Source organism: Strix uralensis, chromosome 1 (genome assembly GCF_047716275.1).
Source record: "Strix uralensis isolate ZFMK-TIS-50842 chromosome 1, bStrUra1, whole genome shotgun sequence".
NCBI classification, from domain to species: Eukaryota; Metazoa; Chordata; class Aves; order Strigiformes; family Strigidae; genus Strix; species Strix uralensis.
The window spans coordinates 67,249,427-67,273,790 of NC_133972.1; the positions used below are offsets into that span (position 1 = coordinate 67,249,427).

The window sequence follows — 24,364 nt, forward strand, 5'->3', positions numbered from 1 at the left end:
TGCCAGCCATGTTTAGCAACATTTAGAGCTGTCTATCCCTCCTAAAATCATCTTGTGTTACAAAGAAAGAAACAGGGGTCTTGTCAGGAGGTACAGGATTCCTATAATCTTGGGATCAATCACTCAATCCATCCACCCCAGTCTTTATAAAGGTGGAAGGCAGGTTAAATACAGCTTAGAGAGTAGTTAATATTTATTTCCCATTTCACTGTACTGTTGCATCACTTCTGTGCAAAGAGATAAATGCTTCAAATCAGCAACTGACAGGAGAAAGGGAAGTCAAAAAGCAGGTGAAAGAGGCTAAGAAAGGCTAAAGAAGTGAAGTCTGAATCTTGCTTTGGAACATGAACCCTAGTGTTATATACCACTGTGCTCTGCACATCCTGAGTCTGACAGTGCTTGTAAGTAATTGAATGAAAAAACTTTTACTTCATTGTTTTTCAATAATTGTTCATTTTCTTCTTGGAGCAGATGGTCAGATACAGCTTTACATTTTGCATGAGTCTCTTTTCTCTTTATTTGCTTTGGATTACAGTTAAACAAGGCAAGATGCTATGAAAAGTGTGAACAGTGGCAGAAGGGACACACGTTGTAGGATCTATACATTCTTGCATTTCACTGCTTTCTTACCACACACTTACTAAGGAGAAAAAACATAATTGGCAGAAGCCCCCTTTTTATGCGTGTAGGCTTTAAAAGACTGTGACAAAGAAGAAGAAACTGGAGGAGAGGTGTTACATCAGAGCAGCTGAGTTTTGATAGAATTTTCTTAAATTTCAGATTACGCAGTCTTATTAAGTTACAATTTCATCTGTCTTTTTGGTAGCATTAACCTTATTTAATATGTGAGTATCTGAAATGCTACAGGTAACAAATGAGTTGAACCAGCAAGAATGCTTATGGTAGAATTAGAAATATCCAAATGCATTAAGAAGTCTAGAGGTCTTGCTGATATTTTGCTTTGGACAATGATAAGTAAACTAGCACTCAGGATCACACAGATATCAAGAAATGTCTGTGAAAAGTGAGGGAAGGATATTTTCTTTGCTTTTGAGAGTAATTACATTTTCAGCATCTTGGTTTTTTGATCCTTCTGCTATATGCTTTCCTCTTCCCTGAGAATCTCTTCTCTGAAGGAGCATTTCATGAGGGGTAGCGCAACAGCTTGTTTTTTATGGGTCAAGAGAAATAAAACACTGTGAAATGACTGCAAAAACTTTTTACTGATGTGAAGCTATGGTTTCCTTGGTACCATCTGTGTGACAACTCTGCTTCCCTGTAGTGGGAGCAAATAGGTATTATTGCTTATAAGTAGAGTAACAGGAACCAGTACTAATTAGTTAAAATAGAGGATAGTTATAATAGATGATAAGTAAACAACACTTATTTGAGTAGAAAATAGTGGAAAAACAACCATCTGTTTCATTGTTGGTGTAACTTGATAGTATGCTTTCCCTGGAAGAGTTGTACTCAACTTTTGGAGATGTTTTAAATGCTTAAGAGGTTGACTCTCAGCTTCCTTAAACTGAGATTTTTTTGATGTAATTGTTTGTGTGGTGCCTACTGTAATGCGAAAAGAATGCAAATATTGATTCGTTCAGATGTATATGAGACAAAGCAGAGAAAAAGCATAAATCAAGCAGCAAATTTAACATGATATTATGGAAACGTGGACAATAATTAAAAAAAAAGAGAAGTTTACTTTCTTATATGTGCATTTCATGTCCCTCTTTAGAGCCTGGTCTGGAAGAGGGTTTTCTTTTGTTGTTTTTTTTATTTTTACTTTTATCACATTAACAAGACTTTCAGCAGGGTCCCTCTAACAAGAGTAAAAATTTGCTTGATTTTCAGTGGTTGTGCTAACCCACAGTTTTATTTAATACATTAACTGATGAATATAGCAACTGCAAATTCATACTCTATTTGGAACATATTAATGTTTATTTAATTTGTAGTTTAGTTTTCCTCATCAGCAGGAAAATTTTTGTATAAAGTTATTCAGGAAGAGAACCTGAAATACTAGCTGTAGTCCTCTCAAAAAGATTTTTTACTAATTTTTACCCTTCCAAAAAGAATATTGGGGAAATACTTGTTTCTTTATCTTAACTCCAAATGGGGTGCAAATATGACTACAAGAAAAGCATTAATTCTTTTTCTAAGCTGTATTTATTTTATAAGTGATAATCTGACCGACAGGGCAGGACCTTGCCAGCCAGAGTCCATCCCACCATCTCTAGTGAAAGGACAGGACAGACTGGGGGGCATATCAGCCTGTCAGGATCAGAGTCAAAATCAGGCCTGGTGAGGGGACCCAGGTTCAGACATAGCCCAGATTAATCAGACAGGAACATGGGGACAAGGATGGGCTGAGGACAGGCTGAGACATCTGCGGGGCCCATGACTTGACAGGGCAGGGGTGTGGTGGAACTTGCAACCATCATCCTGCAGCATTTTAGGGCAGACAGTGAGTTGAAAAGTGGTCATGGGCCCATAGGCAGAGTAAGGGGAGGCCCAAGGGCAGGCTGAGCAGGGCCACTAAGGCCCCTCAGGACCCTGACAGCTGATCAGTTTGGAGTTAAGCCATTATTCATTTATTTTTCTCATGGTAGTGGAAGCATCACAAGGTGTAGCTGACTTCCACGTGTCAAAGTCCTTTAAAGGTATCTAGTGAGTTTACTGTCCAATTTACTCTGCCTTAGTGAATTATTATGGATGTTCTGGCAATGCAAAACTGTTGGAAAATCTGGATCCACTAAGAGGCCCTATGTTTCCCCATCACTAACCACAAAGAGTAGTTATCACGGAATCAGTTAAAAGGCTGATCCAAAAATGATATCTTCAGATTGGCATAGACTTGGGAAGATGCTTTCTGAAATTGCCATCCATCTGTTCTTTTCTCCCTCCATTTCTTCTTCTTTCAAGTTCTGCTAACAGTTACAAAAATTCATCAGGAACATCCCATTTTTTTACCTGAAAGATACATGTGCAGATTCAGAAAGGTTTCACTCTGCATGATTAGGAACCTTCTCCCTAAACAAGCCATATTGCGATACTGGTTCCCTTGAAAAATGAGAAACAAAAACTTGAAACTTCTCAGGTTTGGCAGTGAATTGAATATAGGTTTGCTGCACTCCATATGAACATTTTAAACAATAGACTCTTAAAAATGTGAACAATTCAATTGTTGAGAGCACAGTTTTAAAAGTAGGCAAGTATGTTCTGCTCAGCTTTGTGAAAATGTTGTAGCTACATAGCAAGATCTATGGAACAGGCATGTCTTCAGATCTCACCTGCTATATGTTAAGTGGTTCTCAGGGAAGTGGTACTTTATACCTGTCCATCTTCATGGATGTAAATGACCATGAAAAGTGCTAGAAACTCTGCTTCATGTTTCCTCTACTACTTACCAGAATTCAGAAAAAGAAAGAAGCCGAGTTTGGATTCCTGTTTTGCCTCATCTACCCAACTCAAGAGGATGCCTGTGGTGGAGGAGCCCATGTTCATCTACTATAATATTAAATATTTTGTTGAAGACCCTAAAGTAAGATGGCAGTTATCCTGGACTTTCCCTCTACTCCATTGAGAGAGGTATCTCTCCTGAGCACAGCTCAACTCCTAGGCAATCTGAATGGTTCTTTAGCAGTGGTATGCAATGAAAAGACAAGAGGCAATGGGTACAACTTGAAATACAGAAAATCGCATTTAAACACAAGAAACCACTTTTTACTGTGAGGGTAGCCCAACACTGGAATAAGCTGCCCAGAGAGGTTGTCCCCATCCTTGTTGATATACAAAACCCAACTGAATGCAGCCCTGAGCAACCTGCTCTACTTGACCTTGTGTTGAGCAAGGAAGTTGCATTAGATGATCCCCAGATGTTCCTGCTAGACTCAACCATTCTGTGACTCTGATCTGTGAGCTACAGAGGGAGTTTCTGAAGGGAGGATACTAAAACAAGTGAATTACCAAAGCAGCAAACTAAAAGATTTTATGGACCTTCATTTCTTTAGGGATCCTATAAACCAAAACCACTGTCTTATTATCAGCAAGCAAAATACCTCTGCTGTAATGATCTGTGCACAAGCCTGCATAATGTCAGTGGCTGTAGTAAGTGGTGTTCATGTAACCAGTGCTGAAGCCCAAATTTAGAAAGTCACCATGGATTTAACAGTCAGGGCAATCCTAGTGAATTGAGTCTAAACCATAGCTCATTCCGTCCAAAAGTAAATGTATAAAGTAATTAAGTTTTTCTACGCACAAAGATGCTAGCTTCTCTCTGTTATCCTCATTGAAGGAACCTAAAATGACTAGATCAGATAATGATGCCTCTGTAGATGTAGTCACCAATGGGAGCTGAATCATGTACACAGACACTTATTCTTGTCTTAAAGAATGGCTCATACTTCTATCCCATTATTTGATGTTTCCAGAAGTGGAAAGAAGGGAAGGAGATAGGAAATGAGATTAAACAAGTCTATAGATGTTTTCAGAGTAGTTTGGAACCTGATTCTACACCTTGTTTGGGAATGGTTTTCAAAGCTGTTTGGAAAGTATAAAGGTCTGCTAGATATAGTCAAATTCTCTAGGGGGATGAATATATCTAGAACACAGCCTAGGAGTGGAATAAATCTTTTTAGTTTATTTTACCTGAGTTTCTGTCATAACAGATCTTGCTCTCAGTGTTTATTCAAACAGTGGTTAGTGCTGACTTGAATATAAACTGTGAGAGCATCTCTTAAGGTCAGGTCTTCTTGAAGAAAGAGGTAATAATTTAAATATCTGGCACTTGATCAGCCTCACTTTTTTATTTCAGATGCATGTGGTAAAGTGTTCTCATGAGTTTGGAGACTTAGAAAGAAAAAAGAAAATGAAGGTTTCCTGGACTGGTGAATAAGGCAAACAAGCTTTGTTCTTGCCATGAACATTTCAATGAGCAAAGAGAGTTTTCACAGGCAAAATCTAGTCATTTTTTTGCCAGGAGAAATAATTTAGGACTGTGCAAATGGGTACATTTCCTGCCTACTGAGGTTTTTCTGGGCACAGTCCACTGAACCAAGAGAATGTTGTAAAATAGTTTTTCAGTAAATGGGTTGACTGTTTTTTCTACTGACTAATAAAGCTACTTTTTACAATAGCTGCTGTACATGATGGCTAGTGAGCTTTTCAGCATAGATGACTTTCATTGCCCAGGGTGAGTATAAGGGGGGAAGAATATATGTAGGCATGAGAAGAGATATCAAGTGAGCAAAGATGTTCAAGACAGATGCCAATTTTCTGTCATCGTGACTAGTATTTCATATCTTAGTGAAGTGAAATTGAGGGGCTCTCTAGACTACTTATTTTTACTGATTGGGGCCGACATCACTGAGGCATCCTACCCATCAGATCTTCACCTCCTGGGGCTAAGGCAATGTCTGGCTTCTGCTTCACCCATTCATAGTTACCTTCCTCTCACATACACCAAACTTCATCCAGCCTTGCATATGGGGCCCTCCTTTTCATTGCTGCCTTAAACTGATCCATGGCACTGCTGCCTGTCAGTTTGGCCGGAAAACCACATCCTCCTAAAAGCGCAGTAAATAGGAAGAAGACTACCTCCTTGAAGGACACACATGTGGATACGTGCCATTTTCAACTGCCAGGGTCCAAACCCCAGAAGAGCAAAGGCTGTGCAATTAATCCAGTATTCTCCAGCAACCCGAGAGCCTCAAGTCATTAGCTTACACACAGTTCAAATGTTCTGCAGACCAACATGAGATAATGGACATTAACATGGAGGGGAAACACCAGTTTATTGGAATGGATAAGATCTGCCCTCTGAATGAACTGAAAGACAGCTCTTTATTTTCCAAATTCCCTGAATATTAATCTTCCTCGGGTGGAACAAAACTGAGCCATATGCCAGCCACCTGTTCATCATGCAAGTCTCATCCTGAGTTTATTTTCTGTTGTGTGTATCTGTGTCTTTATATCTATATTCACACATACAGAGCACTCTGGCATCATTGGCCAGGGCGTAGAGCTAAGATGAGAGTGTCTCTGATGACAACTAGCCTTCTGGGACTGGGGACAATGGCTATGGTTGGACAAGGCACATATTGTTTTCTATGTGAAAAATAGATGTGTGTGCTTCTGCACAGTGGGTACACCCACAGAAGTTGTGTGTAACAGCCTGATGAAGATTTTGTCCTTTGGTGGCCAAGGAATTCTGGATTCTCATTCTTTTGTGGTGTCCATGTAAGTACAAGTCTAAATAAGGAATAAAATAAATAAAATGTTCCTTCTGTTAAAACACTGGGTGCCAATTTTTTCTTTACACCAGCATACCAAACCAACAAATACTTTGGTGTAGTTTTTTTCCCAGAGACAGGAGTTTTGCCTCCCACCCTGTGTAAAGAAAGGCAGATGGCAGAAAGGAGAGAACAGATTCATTCCTTTTGGAGTGAAGAGCTTATTCAAAAGACCATCTTGCAGTAATTATATGTGGCTTCAAGATGCTGTTTTTTCAGAGGTTGGAAGGGGCATGTCTGTGCTGAGGAGTTGGTGGGTTCTGCAACAAAACTCTGCAGTGCTGGGCCCTTCACTGTTAGGAAAAGGAGCCTGTCCAAGTGCACTCTGTCTCCCTGGGCCCAGATTTAGCAGGGGCTAAAGTTAGCATACAAATGAGTCCTGCACTCAAACCCAGGCCTTAGCAAAGAGGTCTTTCATTATGAACATAGCCAGAGAAATCTTATAAACTTTCAAGTACAGAGCTGTAGCTACCATTTTCCAAGCCTAATGATTTGTTCTGATGTAAAGTAGCACAGCTCAACTGCCTTTGACAGAGCTCAGCTAGGGTCATTTGGCAAAAGCTTTGTAATTTGTGCAGAGACAATGGCACCCTTTGACCGCTAAACCCTAAGCTAGTGTTCTGTGTCCTTACCACAGCTTTTCTAGTTGCAAAAGTGGGTCTGGACTTAATGTCTCATGAAATCCTACCCAACCCCTTCTTAGTAATCAGATGAAACTCCTCTCCCTGTAGGTTGCTGGGAATGTCCACCCAGAATGTGATTTTATGACAGAGCTGAAGAAAAAGGAGACTGAATGTCTGGAGGACCCAGAAGAGAGTGGAAATGCAACACCAGCAGGTATCCATGTGTGAGGGATGAAAAAAGTGAGAGAGAAGCAACATCCTACCAGAGTCAGGACACAGCCATGCTGCCGATGTGCATGTTTGAGTGTTTTACTCATTGTCCCGTATCCCTGTTCTCTGGTCAGTTCTTCTTACATCTACTTCTATTCCTTTCAGTTCTTTCTTTCAATATTTTTTTCACATGCAAATATGAACAGTCAATCAATCTGAGTGAATCCTTGTGTCCTTGTCCTATTCCTTCCCCTACTGGATGCTATCATGGCATCATGCTTGCTGTGTGAGGGTGTGTTGATCTTTAAAAATAGGGTAACCCCTTAACAAGTACTGTAATCTGGTCTTAATTCCAGCATCACTCTCCCTCCTGTTTCCACAATACATTTTCATTTACTCATTATGTCTGAAAACCCACCCCAGTCTAACACAGGGGTCTAACTAAAGCAGATTAAGTAGTCCTCTGGAGGTGTTTATTTCTCACTGTAGAATAAAAATTGTGGCTAAACTATTTTTATAAGATATGTAAGGGGTGGAGTGTTAAAGTTTAAAAAGGTTTGAATTTTTATTTTCCTCAAATATAAGTATGCTTAAAAATATATTTCACTTTCTGTTTGAGATTGCAAGAGAACTTGGGACAAAATACTGTGCTGGCCAGAGGCAGATGCTGGAGACACTCTTGCCTTACCGTGCCCAAAAATCCTCTTTCACTTCATGAAGGAGCCAGGTGATGTACTATCATGGTTGTACTCCTATTGTTGTGTTGTATGCCTGGCAAAAACATTTCTAAAAATGGGAGGTGAAGACAGAACATTGCAAGTTCCTGCTCTCTAGTTGGATCAGAGCATTAATGCAAAGATTTCAGTAGATTCTGAAGGAGCTTAGCAGTTCTTCTCATATTTTAAGCATTATCCATAACTGGATATAATCCCATTGTCTGTGATGAGGCTCTGAGCCAAAGAACACTGAAATCAATAGAGTGATTTCCATTGGTTTCCATAGGCTTTGGGATCAGCTTGTTGTGTGAGTTTTCTACAGAGCTCCTATGGGGGCTGTCTAGATCAGAACTTAAGCATGGGTCTTTATGAGATTTATACTCTGATTAGTGTGGAATGAAATGAAAGACAGAGGAATGAATAATGTGATTGTTCTAAAGCTGACGATACAAAGCAGAATTTTGTCATTGAAGTAACATATGTGTTGGGTCAAAAGCAAGACTGTGCAAACTAATGCCTTTGTGACTGCCTACTCTTTGGGTGAATATGGCTAGGAAAAAAGTGCAAGCCCATAAGGAGAAAGCAACCTTCCAGGAAAGACCTAGATTTGGCAATTCCACAGGAAAAAAAACCCTGCAAAGCCCAACCTCTGCTTCACCCAACACATGCTAGTTATAAATGTGGAATAAGAAAAATGCCTTTCATCTGTGTATATTCATTTCCTGTCCTGGGATTCTCTTATCCTTCATCTGACTCATACAACTTTTAATGGAAACATGCTATCCTCATAGAATAAACTGCTTATTCCAGCCTATGATCTGTAAGGAAAGAGTAAGCCCCAAAGGAAGGAGGGACTGAGAAGGAATGCATTAGAGGTGTGAGAGCTGAAGGAGGCAGAAGTCTGATGGAGCAGTGCTTCCCAATCTTCTTCAGTGGATTTCCTTGTCCCTCATGTGATTTCCTACTTACTCCTTTCCACTTCTAACTGTCACTTCAGTTCTCTCACTTCTTCCCATTGTTTGTCTCCAGATAAAGTAAAAAATTTTGTATCTGACTACCTGTACATACACACACAAAATGTCCTATTAACTCTGTGAGATGCTAATGGAGATAATCCTCTCCTCTTGGTATATCTTTTTTATCAGCAAGAGGTCTTCTCCTGGTTTTTGTTTTCTGTGTTTTTGTCTCTTCATTAGAAAAAGTAGGTGCTTCTGTTTCAGCTGGGATAGTAAGAAGGAACTGCACAAAGAAAGGCTGGTCTGTCCCATTCCCTCCTTACCATATTGCCTGTCCAGTAGAAGATGAGGTTCCACTTGAAGAAGTAAGTTTAATTAAATAAATATATGTGAGTAGTTTGCTGACATTATAGGATTCCTTTCTATTCCTGAAGACCTCTGCAAAGGGAAACTCAGCTGAAGCTGAAATTTCTTACCATATATGGAATGCAATTCAAATTTTACTCTAGTCACTTATTTTGGAGAATTACTAAGGACATTTTATTATTAAGGTGTAAGAGTGTAATAAAAACAAAGCCAGCTGCAAGTTCCATTCAGTCATGCAGTTCTGTTGAACTTGCTCACAGACATAACAGCTAGAGATATATTGCAAAAAGTTCATAAAATATGAATTAAGGCATTTCAATAATATCAGTCAGCAAGATAATTTTGTGGCATCACAGCATCAGTACAGCAAACATGCTGTTATAACACTACTATTCCAAACTCAGCAATATCTAAGGACAAGAGAGTTTTCTAGTTTCTCAGCTTGCCCAGCATAAAATATTTAATTCAACAAGGAAAAAAAAAAAGTTACAAAATCTCTGTAACATAGATCAGAATTTCACATATTTCTTCAGCTAGATTTGCACAATTGGTGCTATTTAGAGGTTATATGTACAGGGAAAACATAGTGCTTGATCTATAACTATTAAGGATACAAAGTTATTATATAGATGTGCTTAGTTTCCTGTAAACCCTCTTCCAGAGAAAAGAAGCAAGCCAAAATACTACATCATATTTTAATGGAAATATCACAATCCTGAAAATTATTATGGTTACATAAAGCCTCTTCTGTGATCAAGTTTTGCTATCTTATTATCTACTGCAGAGAAAATGAGGAGTAATTCAGTGGAAAGAATCTGAAGAAATCTCCACTAAGTTAAAACTGAGAGAAAGGAAGTAGAAATCACTTTAGGTGATTAAAAATTTGTTGTCTAGTCTAACTGTAGATCTCTGCCCTTCCTCTGTTTAGGCTAAACACTGCACTTTTTTGTTTATTTGTATAAGTCTGGTGAATACTATCATTTTTTGTCCATTATAGCGAGAATAAAAATAACATTTGTACTATAGTTGATGAAGTCTATTCAGCTTGCTGGAAAGAATTTATTTTACAGCATCATGGGGAGATTTCTCTTGTCTTCCCACTACTGTTTGTACTGACTACTATCACGCTGTTTATCTCAAACTTCCTTTCCAGCATCTAAGCCACAGTACCTGCTGCTCTGCATTAAATACTTACACTGAAATGTAACTCTTTTCTTTCTTTCCCTCTTTTATTGCTTCCTTACATTTCTGGTGAAAAAACAATCTTAATTGAGTCTATGGATTTTTTTAGTAGTAGCCTACATTTTACCTCAAGGTAAACTCCTCAGTTGTAGGTTTCTCCACTTAAGATTTTGATTATTTTCTGTGTTTTTCATTGCTGATTTGTAAGTGGAAGTTGTCAACTAAGGTCAGCCTAACACGGTTTTGGTATGTTTCTTATGGAGTGGTGCCTTCCAGACTCACTGGCTTACTGACTAGCTTTGTAGCTCTGAGGGACCTCTCTGAGCTCTGGCTGGAATTGTGCATAATCAGTTACATGGATAATTGTATATAATTCACAGTTCATCCATCAGACATAAAAGGCCACTATGCATGGTTTCCACATCATTTAACTTCATCAATCTCAAAAAATTATTGTGTAAGTCTAAACTAACTACTACACAGTAGTGCTTTGGTCAGAATCAGGTGTGAGCTTGTCAAGGAAATCTCTTGGTTATCACCATTTACTGCATTTACACTGAGGGATGCTCTCAGAAAGCATAATCTGGCTTTCTATGGATGAAACTAACCTGGAAGATAAATGCAGGGTGCACTTAGTGTGCTCTGACCAATAATAAAAGTTCAGCCCACGGGGTTAGACTATGGCTACTCAGAAATGCACACAACATGGATGTAGGGTCCTCAGTACCAAATGTTCCACTCCACTAAACCAGACCTAACGACCTGCACTTGTTAAGGCAGGTGTAGTGAGAGATCCTTTTTCTTGCTAACAGAAAGTGATAAGGTCTCATCTTACAATGAGTTGAATTGTCTTTTCGGGGTGCTTGTTTCCCTTCATTAACTAGAAAAGAATCAGCATAAGAAACAGGATTGTGTTAAAAATTAAACAGTACAGTCCTGCAGCCATGCTCTCACACTGCTTGTTTCACTATAGACTCAGCTGCTCATATGTAGGCAGCTAATTTCTAAGCACTTAAAATAAATGAAATAACATCCTCCCCAATGTCATGCTTATAATGTCTTAAGTTATATTTAAGGTTCAAAACAAGTATCTGCCCTTCCCCACAGTGAACTGTAGCAATGCACTGTATAGTTATGTAGGTTTTAGGATATAAAAACATTTAAATAAACACCCAAGAGACAGACCATGTTAGACTGAAGGGAAAGATTTGCAGCCTAGAGCTTATTCATTCTATTTTCTGCTTCCATGTGTGTTACTTGAAGTCAGCTTATTCTCACTCAGAGATCATGTTTGATAGAGATGTCATTTAAATTGAAATGGATTTTGATTGACTTTCTGACTGAGCAATAATTGATTTTGGCAGCAAGAAAAAAAGAGGGGGAAAAAAATAACAGAAAAAAACCCAACCCACAACAAAATAAAAATGGAAAGGAAGAATAGGTGGCAAAATTGTAAGAAAGGAAAGTGGAGAAACATGAGAAAAGGCTGACAGAATTCTGTATTCATCATGCAGCCAGCTGCCAGCAGGACTGTCCTGCTACTGCTGTGGAGAAAACACAGTGTAAAATGCAGTGCTTATAAAAATGCATAAGAGTTTTTACAATGCCTTTGTGGAAGACTGGCTTGGTTTTTTATGGTTTTATGAATGAGCTTGAAACTGATCAGTACATGTTTCTTTATCAGACTGGGCTGTATCCACATAGCTATGGAATGGGTTTTCACAAAAGAAACATAATGAGTGATTTCAGTTGAATTTTTCTGTGGGATTAAAAGGGGAAAAAAAGACAGTCAGGGATGTGAACAGATTGGAAACACCAAACAAAGCAAAACTGCCAGAATACATAAAACAGCTGTCATTTGGCTGCAAGTTATGTAACAAATAATTCTTTTCTTTTATAGCAATCCTACTTTTCTACTATAAAGATAATCTACACTGTAGGATACAGTGTATCAATCACCTCACTCATTATTGCCATGACAGTTCTTATTGCATTCAGGTAGGTAAAGTTATCCTCTAACCTCAGTTCTTTTAACAGTTCTTAGTAGCCTAGACTGTTTAAGACAATATTAAACATAATAAAGTAGTATAGGTAGAAATCTAGAAGAGTAAAAATAAAAATTTTAGGCCATATTGGTTTAATAATATTAAGTTGAGGTTAGAAATTAAAAGTGATCAGATTGAGCCAGGTATAAGAAGAATCAGAACTGGGAAATAAACCCTGTCTCTCTATTGGCAAAACTCAGCAACTCACTTTGATCCTAAATAGCTAATAGATAAATTTGCTTGTTTTAGACGGAATGAAGGTAATTTTTTATAAACTATATGTGTTTGCCTTTTATGGCTTCAGTGAATTTACAAGAAGAATATACACAAAGAACTTGATTCTGAATCAGTGTTCCTATGGCACTGTATATTACTATTGAAACATTTACAATTAAATACATGTTTTGAAAGTTAAGCTCTGAATTTGGTTATATTTGATAAGATTTCTTTCTTACTGAACTAACCAGCTGTTAGGCATTTTCAGTTATAATTTAGAGTATCTAGAGTAAAATTGATTGTCTATTTTCTCATGTAACATAGATTTGATGTTTGCTGCCATGTAGGATTTATTTTATTAATCTTTGTTTATTTCTTGTATTTCTTCAAGACAGAGTTTTATTATTATGCTGTGAGAATGAGGTTTCTCTGGGGAAAGTTTCTTGACCTCTCTTGGTTCTTAACACATGTCTGGAAGTCAACAGATATGTTTATTGATATCCACTCTGACCTCAGGGAAACAAACCAGTCCAAATAAGGGGAAAGAAAGAAACAATGGAAATAAAGAGACTTAGCAATAGGGAGGAAAAAGTTGTAGTTAACAATGGTGTTGTCATTTGAGTTCAGTAATAAAATTCTGCATGCTCTAAGTGAGCTTTAGGATGAGGTGACCCTGAGATCACTGGATCTGGGTGGAATTCAGCTTTTAATGGAACTCTTTGCTTATTAGCTAAAATTTTCATCTCGCAAGGAAAATATAAAGTTGAAGCTGTATAACTCCTCCAAAACCCTGTATTTAATAACAGTCAAAAATTAATCTGAATTAACTGAGAATTTAAAGTAAATTTGCCAAATTGGTTTAAAGCTCTTATCTGCATTAATTTAATTCATAAGAGTAACTTTGGTAAACTAAGAAAGAATTCTTTAATTCTGGATAAAGCTGTCTACACAGGTGTTTAATGCAGTTTACCTCACCCACAGCATAGGATATAGAAAACCTTGATAAGTAATCATTACTCTGTTCATTGAGAAAACTGTCTAGTTATTCCAGGATATCTCTGCATGCTTGTTCTTGGGAGTGATTTAGCCATAGTCAGAACTGTATCAGTAAAGATCATTCTTCAAATGCAGGTTTCTCTTGGCCCAGATATAATGCCAACAAGTACCACGCTCAGGTATACTGAACACAAAATAAAACAGATTCCTGAATTTTGGCAGACCAGAAACATGACCAGGGCACCACCTAACAAGGAAGGAGATTAAGATGTAGACTGTAGGTGAATTGTTTTACATGAGGAAGGTTTCTATCTCTGCCTGCAGAGAGAGCTCAGTGGATTAAAGTGTTCTTTCTATACATGCCTGGAAGTAGCTGAGATGAAACAAGGGCTTATTGCATATTTTAATTACTGTCAGCACAAGTCAGTCAATTACCTCAGAAGGACCTCTCTTCTTTCCTTCCAGGAGGCTTCGCTGTCCCAGAAATTATATCCATGTACAGCTCTTTTTTACTTTTATCTTAAAAGCTATTGCCATTTTCATTAAGGATGCTGTCCTTTTCCAAGAGGAAGACATTGATCACTGCAACTTCTCTACAGTAAGCACATGAAAAGCAGGATACTGTGGCACTTGATGTTTTTGCATATAATCTATATATGGTTTCACATTTCATGGCTTTTTTTTTATTACTTACTTTTTTTTCCTTCTAACCTGGTATTGAAAATTATATAATTATTTTATTCAGTACGTTTTACCTCCATAAGTGTGTACCTCATGCCCTTCTACATTCTGAATGCATCAATTTGTGATCCTGTAGTACTCTAAATCAGATATAGACTTTGCCATAGAAAAAAGTAGTATCATTACACTGTTAACGCTTCTATAATCTGAAGCCTAAAATTGAAGATCTTTGAGTACCTCATAACACAACTTTTAAAAGATGTTTCTTCTGGAAATGTTGGATTTCGTGTTCTGACTGGAAGTTCTGAATTGTAAACCACAAGACACTCAAGGTACTAGGCAATCAACTTAGCTTTGATCCAGCTACAGATATCGGTAATATGACAATGGTTTTCAAACACAGGTTTATGGGATGATTCTTCTACATTCCTCATGGCCACACAAGAATTTAAAACTGAGCACAAGTAGGAAAGTGGGTCCTTGAACATTTGTCCAAGGGCTATGGAGCATTTGACTCTACTTGTATAAAATACACTGAAGGCAGTGTATTTGTGGGAGAAATCACATGCTTAGGAGACCAAACTATATTTCTAACAGAGAGATATAAGCAAAACACAGCGGAGATTCCAAGGTATTTTGACGGTTAAAGTGTTGCTATTCAGAAAGCTACATTACTCTTGAAGCTCTCCCTTTAAACATGTATGTAATTGTGAGATCTTGTTCTTGGTAGATCTCAGCCAGGATTACATATGCCTGCTACATCTGCCAATCAAACACTTGTAGCCACAAGTAATGCCTGAACTATGACCTTCCTGTTCCCTAGACTGAATGCAAGATCTCAGTTGTTTTCTGTCACTACTTCATGATGACCAATTTCACATGGCTGCTAGTAGAGGCTCTTTACTTAAACTGTCTACTTCTCTCATCCCTTTCTCATGGAAGAAGATATTTTTGGTGGCTTGTTCTCTTTGGCTGGGGTAAGTAAAAGTAAGACTTTTCCATAAAATTAATACAAGTCAAGATTTTAAACAAGGCTTTATCCATCCCATTAAAAATACTGGATGTGGAATCTAGTCTGCCTAATTGAAGTGCCTAACTTGGGCATTGCTTTGATTTTATTTTTACATGCATACTAGTGAGGAGGAATCAAGCATTTTAAAAGTGCAGCACTAAAGTCCCTACAAATAAGTGTAAAATTCAGTATATTTGGGAACTCAGAGAGAGAGAGAATCTGTCCACTTAACCTTCTTCTCCCTATTGAAAACACAGATACCTTTAAGAAGTTATAAAAACCCCCAAAGTTAGGTGTATCTTGCTCTTATTTATGCAGAATATAGCCACATAGTCGTCTTCTGAGATTGGGTCCACCTGAAGTCACAGCAGGCATTTTTATAGTCCTGATATTGCTATAGCCCATCTTTTGCATTGGGCAATTGTATGACTAAAGGAGCTCTATCCACTAAATAACAGTGCAGGCATGAGACAGCAACATCCTCACTCCTTTTTGTTGTAGTCTTCAACAAATTTAATTGTTCAGACCTTTGAGATGACTTAGAAATCAGAAACTAAGTGGCCACCCACATAAAGTTTCTTTGTAAAAGAAAAAGCAGAGAACTCCTATAGTTGAGTGCACTTGCCCAAGGGAATTTTTGGTCAGTTCAGGGAGGCAATCCATGCATAGTACCACCAAAGGTTAAGGTAGGCTAAATGGCTGAGCAAACTGAATCACTTTTGGTGTTTTAGGGAGATTTTAAGTGCCTTTTTAGGAAGGTTAGGGTAGACTGCATCACATTCTGTGTTTGTAAAATGCTGATATGTGATGGTTTAGCCCCTGCCGGGGTCTGAGACCACGCGGCCGCTGCCCCTCCCCCACAAAGGGAGTGAAATACAAAGCCCCGAGACTGAAATAAGGAGACGTTTAATACAACAGTGCAACAGCAACACAACAAACAACAACAATAACAATAGCAGTAATAGTGATAACAATGAACAGAGCAAAATATCTACCGATACAGCAGTGAGAGAACCGGCTGCGCCAACCCACGCGATCACTGAATCTTCCCGCGCTTGTGCCAGGATGTGACGTCAGCATGAGATATGAATAACCCGGCTAGAGCTTCCCCCCCACTGCTGGGGAAACTTAACCCTATCCTGGCTAAACCAGGACATGATATTACTATTATTTTAAGATTCGGTAAATGCTATTGCCCAATATTTTGTTATGCAAAAAACACCCTTATTACATTAACCTGGGTTTAAATGTGCTATCTACATGCGAGTGCTAACTTCAGGTGAGATCGCACAGGTGAATTGTGTTCATGTTAGTAAGAGGTTGCAGGTTTAGGTCTTTGTGACAGAATTATATCATGCGCAAAGTAGTTTCTGTGCTCATCATAGTGATGCACGACCACCAAACAGTCAATGCCATAACTTGTTTCCATCATGGGTATTAGGAGTTTAAAGCACTTCCTGTTACATAAACAATAGGCCACAAAGACTAAATCCAGTTCCAAAAATGAGTGATCTGTATCATTATAGCAGAGTTTTAGTGGACAAGATTTGGATTAATTGATAAAACTAGACAACCACAGATTTTGTTTAATTGTCTGACAGGTTTTCCAACACTTTTCACCCTTATATGGATATTAGCAAAATTCTACTTTGAAGACACGGCGTAAGTCATTGTTTCCTACATTATTCTATATTAATTGATTGCAATGATTTCATACATGCCTTTTTCTGAATTTACTGTTATTTTCTCAGATGCTGGGATATTAATCAAGGTTCTCCTTACTGGTGGCTAATTAAAGGACCTATTATAATTTCTGTTGGGGTAGGTACTTCTGAATTTCCCAACATTAATTAGAAGAAAAAAGACTTTTAAAATCTGGTTATTTTTTGCTGAAATGTTGTTTGAAATAAGGAATAGGAATGGTAGAATTTCTACTGAAAACTTGCCTACATCCAATGCAAACTAAAAAGAGGCAGGGAATTGCCACCCCCCTGAAAGCAAACTTCCTTCAAACAAATTAAATCTTTCATAGAATTGTCAGTTTGGTTGAAATTAATTGCAGGTGAGTGGCTAAACCTTTCTTATAATATTTGAAAACAAAGCTTTAGCCTAAGAGTCCACAATCAACTATAAATTTTAATACAAACTTTCAAGGGCAGTAGGTTTCCATTCATATGTGATAACAGCTCTTGAGCTTGACATTTACTGAATAAACTGATGGGCTTTAAATTATTATCATGTATGATTACTCCCACATGTAATTAAACCCAAGTGATGTTTGAGAAAGCAGCTAAGGGATGACCTTAAGGCCCTCTATTAAAAACTTCATTTAATTGGAGGACAGAAGCATACAAATAAGGCATATTTATGCAAACAATGTGAATGAATAATCTCAAGTTGAATTCTGGTCATAGTGTGCCATGTTTCAATAAAATATTACAATTCCTTCTACCTCCATTACTTTTCCCCCTACTAGTGCTCATCTGACATCCACATCTGAAGTCAAGAGATTTAGGGTATTTCAGTGATGACTTTTCTGATGGAATGTACTTAAGGCATCCCTGATGGATAAAATGAGATTGGGTTTTCTGGTAAAATGTGGACATTCTTAGGCAAAATTAAGCATTCAATCTCACCTAAAGAAGAGCTGGTGTGTATGGACACAAAAAAATGCATGGGGAGAAACTCTCTGATTGTGGAAAACTGAGTGGCTACACAGAATTTGGTAAAGCTCTTCCAAATTGCAATTGTAGAAAATTTGATTTACAGGTTAGGATTGGCCCTAGTTAGCTTTGGAGCTAAGCTAATGTCCCTCACTTCTCTTCAGAGTCAACAAAGAGAAATATGCAATTTTGGTATGTGATTCATCTGACTTGTGAGAGATGTCTACCTCTGGAGGATATGACTTGTCCCCAGCTCCACCCGGGGCTCTGTTGACTATACTGGCTGGCTCTCCATTGACTACAAAGGGGGAACAGGGTGACCAGCTCAGATGCAGGCATCTCATTGTAGATACCTGTATTTAGTCACATGAATTCTACTAATAATGTTTAAAGATATTAACCAGAACTTATGCAATAACCATCTCAAAAGAGATTCAAAATGTTATGAGATACAAAGAATAAGAATAATCACATGAGCTATTCAAAAAAGTATCTTGCTTAACCAAATCAAATTCTCAAGTTTTCATCTTCAGCTATTTCTCTAAGAAGGAATGCAACCTATTTAGATGCTTGAATGCTGCCAACAGGAATGACATTAATAATCTTACACTGGTCTCATTGAAACTGCACAAATTACATAATAACTGAAGTAAAAAAAAAAAAAAAAAAAAAAGCATTGCAAAGTTTTACACAGAAAGTAACCTTTTGTTTTTTCCCCCCCAAATATTGTGAATAGGTCAATTTTGTCCTATTTATCAACATCATCAGAATTTTGCTGAAAAAACTAGACCCTAGACAGATCAACTTCAATAACTCTTCTCAGTACAGGTAATATATGGAATAAAAAAAAATCCAAACCAATTATTTTAATGATAAAAACTTACAGATTTTTTTCTAAACAAAGAAGCACTTGTCCAGTGCCACAGACAGGCTCAGTTTGGCTGGCATTAAATTTTAGAAATTCCCAACCTTATCCCATTCCCATGGAAACTAGTCAAAGGATGAGACTCACCTCATCTAATACTAGCCATCTAAACATGATGTACTCAGATCAGTTTAGATGTCTACCTTCCAGTTACAATCAATGTGGAGACTAGGAAACCATTCATTGAATCTACATTAGATGTCTAATTTAGGGCAGGATAAATTACCCTCTACAGATGCCTTTTCCTGTATGTGGACTATAAAGGGAGCCTGCATCTTACTTTCTCTGTATTTAGTTACAAATAAATGTCAAATTTTCAATTACTTTGATGGGACAAAATATGTTCTACTCCTTTGTGTTTTCTTGATCTGTAATCTCATTCAGAAAGACGGAACACCAAAACACCATAAGAAAAGCCATGAACATGCTATTACCAGTAAGGCAATAAGCATGAGAAATCTATTTCCAGCTTGTTTTTCATTATGCTTTTTGCCCAGCACTGTAGTCCCAAGAAATATGAACTTTACGTGTAGATATTTAGATTCTCTTTGTAACTTCTGTTCATTACTGTGGCATATGGCATGCATTAGTCTTTACTCAAGGAAATAATATTACCTTACTTCTCATGTCCTGTGCTAGACGTCTCTCAAGGTCAACTCTGCTTCTAATTCCATTATTTGGAACCCATTATATTGTCTTCAACTTTCTTCCGGAATATACCAGCCTGGGGGTTCGGCTTTACTTAGAGCTCTGCATTGGATCTTTTCAGGTAAAATGACTGCAGAGGCTTCAGTTCCTTCTTAGATATTCTAATTTAATCTAGTGTCCACATGACAATTACTATTGCACAAAAAAATCATTGGATCCTGAAGCTAGTGTCTCCTCACAGAGTTCATGGTTCTCTGCTGAGTTACATATGAAGATGTGACCTACATCCTACCTGGCTGTAGGCTAGACTGTATATTTGCAGATTTTGCAAATACAAGGCCAAGTCTTTCAGGTGCATGTGTGCATTGGATGGTGGGTCACAGTCAAGCATGGAAGACCTACTTTGCTACCAGTGGTAATCCACATACCTTCCCTGACTTCACTGGCAAGATCAAGCTGATTTGGGCTGACAAATTATCCAGGGATAATCAAAGCTGTAGGTCCATCCCCCTTGTTAATTCTTTGGCAAAGAATAAATTGATAGGCAAACATACAAACATTGAATAGTGCCTGGTGCACATATCAGCCCCATACAGACTACTGCCCTGAGGAATGTTACATGTGTTTCCCTCCTGGGTAAACAAAATATATGGTGTACTTTGGATGCCCCCAAGAGCTCTGAAGTGGCACACAGGGCATGGATATCTTGAGGAGCTTGGTGCTAACCAGAGCAGCTACTGGGGCTGCTCTGACATACCCCCCCTAGGTCGTTTTGCTACCTGAGTTTTGAGCAAGGCAACACACAGCTGCCCTTTGCTTTCCTCCCTTTCCCTGTGCTGCACTTCAGTTTACAAGAAGCATCTGTGGGCAATCCTAACAAACATCACAAGGGAACTTATTTCCCTCTGAATGATTGCATGGCATCATTTGTCAAGGAGCATCACCAAAAACCCAGCAGTTGTGCTCTTTTAGTCCTTATTGAAGATTTAACCCATTGTGTCAATCCTGCCCAATAAACCCTGCACATCTTAATTCTGACCCTCTGTACTTGGAGATGGCCTTCATTGAGTTAATTAACAATGAAAGGAACAAGGTAACTGAATAAAAGGTTGAGATCTGATCACATAGGTCCATTGAACTCCTAGGATTTTCCTGGGTTTATCTCACTTCAGAATTTTAACAAAAGTATTGAACAGGCCAGAATTTGATCTCATCTGACATACTGCAAAGACACAGAAGTTCACTGGAAAGCTGTATGAACTTCATACATGTATCTCCTTATGAAGTCTGTGTTCCTCTACTGATTTACACTGTGTGAAGAATTAGCTCGCAGTGTGATAGAGTGGACCATACTTTTGCAAGCGAAACTTGGCAGAACTTCAATTGCCATAACTGTTCTTGTGAATTCATGTCACATTATTGACTTTGGTAAAATGCCACTAACTAGTTGATTATCTGCCTGATCAGCTTTATTGGAGAATACTTAAAAAATTTTCCAATTTATAACAGTTCCCCAACCTATAGTGATACTCATTAATTCACATACACAGAACCATCAAGAAGTCAGATAGTGGAAGTGGATTTTTCAAACTGTGTTAACACACAACACTTTTCTTTTTGTGTGTGTGTTTTTCAGGGGTTTATTGTAGCAGTTCTTTACTGTTTCCTGAACCAAGAGGTAAGAAAACTATATCCTTTACAATATTGCTTTCACTGGCAAATATATAGAGTTAATAATCAGTTTCATATAACAAAGCTTTTAGTTTCATAGAACTGTCTGTTAACATGGGAATCAATGAAGATGAATTTAATTTCAATTATCTTCATGGAAATGAAGCCATCTAGTGGAGAAATGAACTTTTACTACTTTGCTATTCCATCAAGCATTTTTTATCTTTTCTGCACATTTTTGTACTATAGAGTGCTTCAAAAACCCATGCTAGGTCCAGACCTGAAAGTACAAGTTGCTGCAGTGATGCAAAGAGATTTCTATTTACTGAAGGTCTATGATTAAATTAGAAAGAATTTAACTTTATGCTGATTGCTCAATACTGAAATATTATTTTTTAATATTTTTAATATGCTCATGAAGCTTCACAATATTTCTTCATGTTGATAAATCCATTTTTCCATTTAGAATATATAAGTCAGAATTTTATGTTGATGGGACAAGAATCATTCCATTTAGTCAAGTAACCAGGTCCATTTATATAGGCTAGATGTTGTGATAAGAATGCATCTTCAATGAATTATATCGGAAACATAACAGTTTATCCTCCACCTTTTAGAATGGGTTGAAACCCTGGAATTTCCCCCTCTTTTCTGACTACAGGGTAGCTGAGATAGATATTTTAGAGTATGACTTGGATTGAGTTTCAGACTGCATTAAGAGTCTGATGGCTTCTACCTGCAGCTTCTAAAAAGGGAGACTCCTGATTCATGTATACCATCCCACAGGGCATATCCTGCAGCGTCAAAGGTGTGTTTAGGCCGTGAATCCTGTCCCGAATCATCACAGTCATTGAAATATTCAAATGACCAAGTACAGTTGTCTGTGCTAGAGATAGCTGACCCACTCTAGACTCCCTGGACTGTACTGACTAAATCTCCACTTTCCAAGTTTAAAGTCTAGGGCTGATTAAGATTTCAAACAGTATTTAATTGTCTATATGTGCCACAGTCCACACTTTCTTAATTTTGCCAGAAATTTCTGAAATAGTGAAACAAATATCTTTGACTATATTAACACTTCTTAGCCTTTGGTTGAGTTTATGACTACTCTAATGATGCTTGTGTTCAGTTAACACTTCTGTTCACTAGTCTATTAATCCTAATCTCTTCCAATGGTAGACTATAGCTTTACATTCATCTTGACATCCCAGACATACAGACATTTCAATTTAGAAATTTCCTTCCTATTAAACATCTGGGAATGCACTTTTCTAATAAGAATAAGATGTGAAAGCTGGTTTTAGTGGCTGGTCTGGACCCACTGTATGTTTCTGTGAACATATCAATGCATGGTATACATAGTTGTCAACAACAGAAAGCAAATGTCTTCTGATTGCTGATGGCTTTCCCCTCATCATCTTAAATAGCAAAGAAGTATTATTTCTCATCCATAAATTGGTGACTGTTGATTAAGAAACTTGCTGCAGTTTATACTTTTCCAGAAGTAGATGGAAACAAGACAACATCTCTTAGCAACTGAGGAAGAGCAAGCAATGTGGAGTGAATGTGTTTAATTATGTAGACAATATTGGTGAGACCATAACTAGAATAAATTTTCAGAAGGATACTTAACAAAAAAATGGGAGAAGATATATAAAAAAAAAAGCTTCCATTTTTAACTTACCTTGAAACTAGGTAAGTTAAAAATGGAAGTGGGACCTTTTTCATTTATTTTACTGTGTGACAGCTCTAATAATAAACTTTGATTGTTGGGCCCATAGCCATTAAGTAGGGACACAGAACTGCATAGACCTATATAAAGTATGTCCTTACTTCTTGAAAGGAAGAGTGGGGTTCATTTACTCTTTTCAATATGGGAGGACAGATCTAAGCTAACCACACTGGATGTTTTCATCAATGCAGAGGGATGGGCATGCTGAGACAGGCCAGATGAAACATTCTCTGGAGGATCCTACTACTCTCTATCAGCTAGAAAGGGAACCCAGGGGAACTAACTTGGGCTGAGGTGTCTAAATTTTACACTTTTCTAGCAGTTATTTTTGTCTTTCCTCTTTCCCACCGGGCTACTCCCAAGCAGTATTTGACCACAAAATAGCATTCTCCTCTCCTTTTGAGGTGCAAACTGAAATTGGCCGGAGGTGGCACGGCAACAGATATGGACTTATGCGAGTGTGGAGGAGGACAAGGTGGACTGTGCCTTCTAGTTCTGGAGTAAAAATAACCACATCTGTGTGCTAAAGATGGCTTCAGGATCTGGAATATTCATATATAAAAGCCTGATTAGGAAAAAAAACAACAACAAACAAACCAAAAAACCCACCAAATGTAATGGTTGCTGTTTATACTGAGAAAATTGGAGGAAGATCCACTTCTACAGCAGTTCTTCTCACTGAACATCTGTTTCAGGACAAGCACTGCAGTGACAGATTAAAAACTGACTGGCCTTCTAAACACAGAAAAACCTTCTCATTGATGTACTGTGCAATGCATAAAACACAAAAATCATCTTCTCTTGGTTCACTTCCTGTACACTTTCACTGATGAACTATACAGCATCATATATCTAGGGAGTGGACACCAGTAGTACCTTTCAGTGACACCATAGATGACCACCTCTGGAAACAATCCTCATGCAATGGGAGCTGAAGTCTATCCAGCTTGTTCAAGCTTTGTGCCTTGTTTCCATTCAGTAGATATGCAAATAAGAAGCCAAAAGTCCCATTAAACTCAACACAATGACTAAAAATTCCTCTTATATTGTCTTTTTATACTGTCTCTTCAGAAGCAAAAAGATTCAAAATTCACAATGAAAGCCAATATGCTCTCATGTTCTGATGTTATTTCAGTAGCTACAGGTTAGAAAATTTCTGATAGCCAAGTAGCAGAAAGCAGAGGTGTGGGCAAGGACAAGGCACCATAAGATAATCATTAAGGAATAACTGCTCTTTGCAAGTAAATTAAAAAGAAAATAAAACTTTTGCACTGAAAGAGAATGAGACCCATGGAAGATGGACTAGGATACTGAAAGGAATACTTCTTAAGTGTCTTCTTATGTGTGACTGTTTTTACTCTCCAGTGTTGTAAAACATTCAGAAGCTTGAAAATAAACTTGCATTCCCAGTGTTTGTACTTGAGGGATTTTG

General features: G+C 37.8%; 1 protein-coding gene across 1 annotated transcript; it reads left to right on the forward strand.

Annotated features, from left to right (window-relative positions):
• Nucleotides 1–344: 344 nt before the first annotated feature.
• Nucleotides 345–23,436, forward strand: GHRHR (growth hormone releasing hormone receptor). Its single transcript, XM_074892669.1, is given in 13 exon segments — nt 345–401; nt 7,022–7,127; nt 7,743–7,850; nt 9,060–9,160; nt 12,244–12,341; nt 14,066–14,198; nt 15,105–15,258; nt 16,895–16,955; nt 17,045–17,114; nt 18,693–18,784; nt 19,521–19,650; nt 21,166–21,206; nt 23,283–23,436. Coding segments are annotated over 13 exon segments (1,305 nt in total).
• Nucleotides 23,437–24,364: the final 928 nt, after the last annotated feature.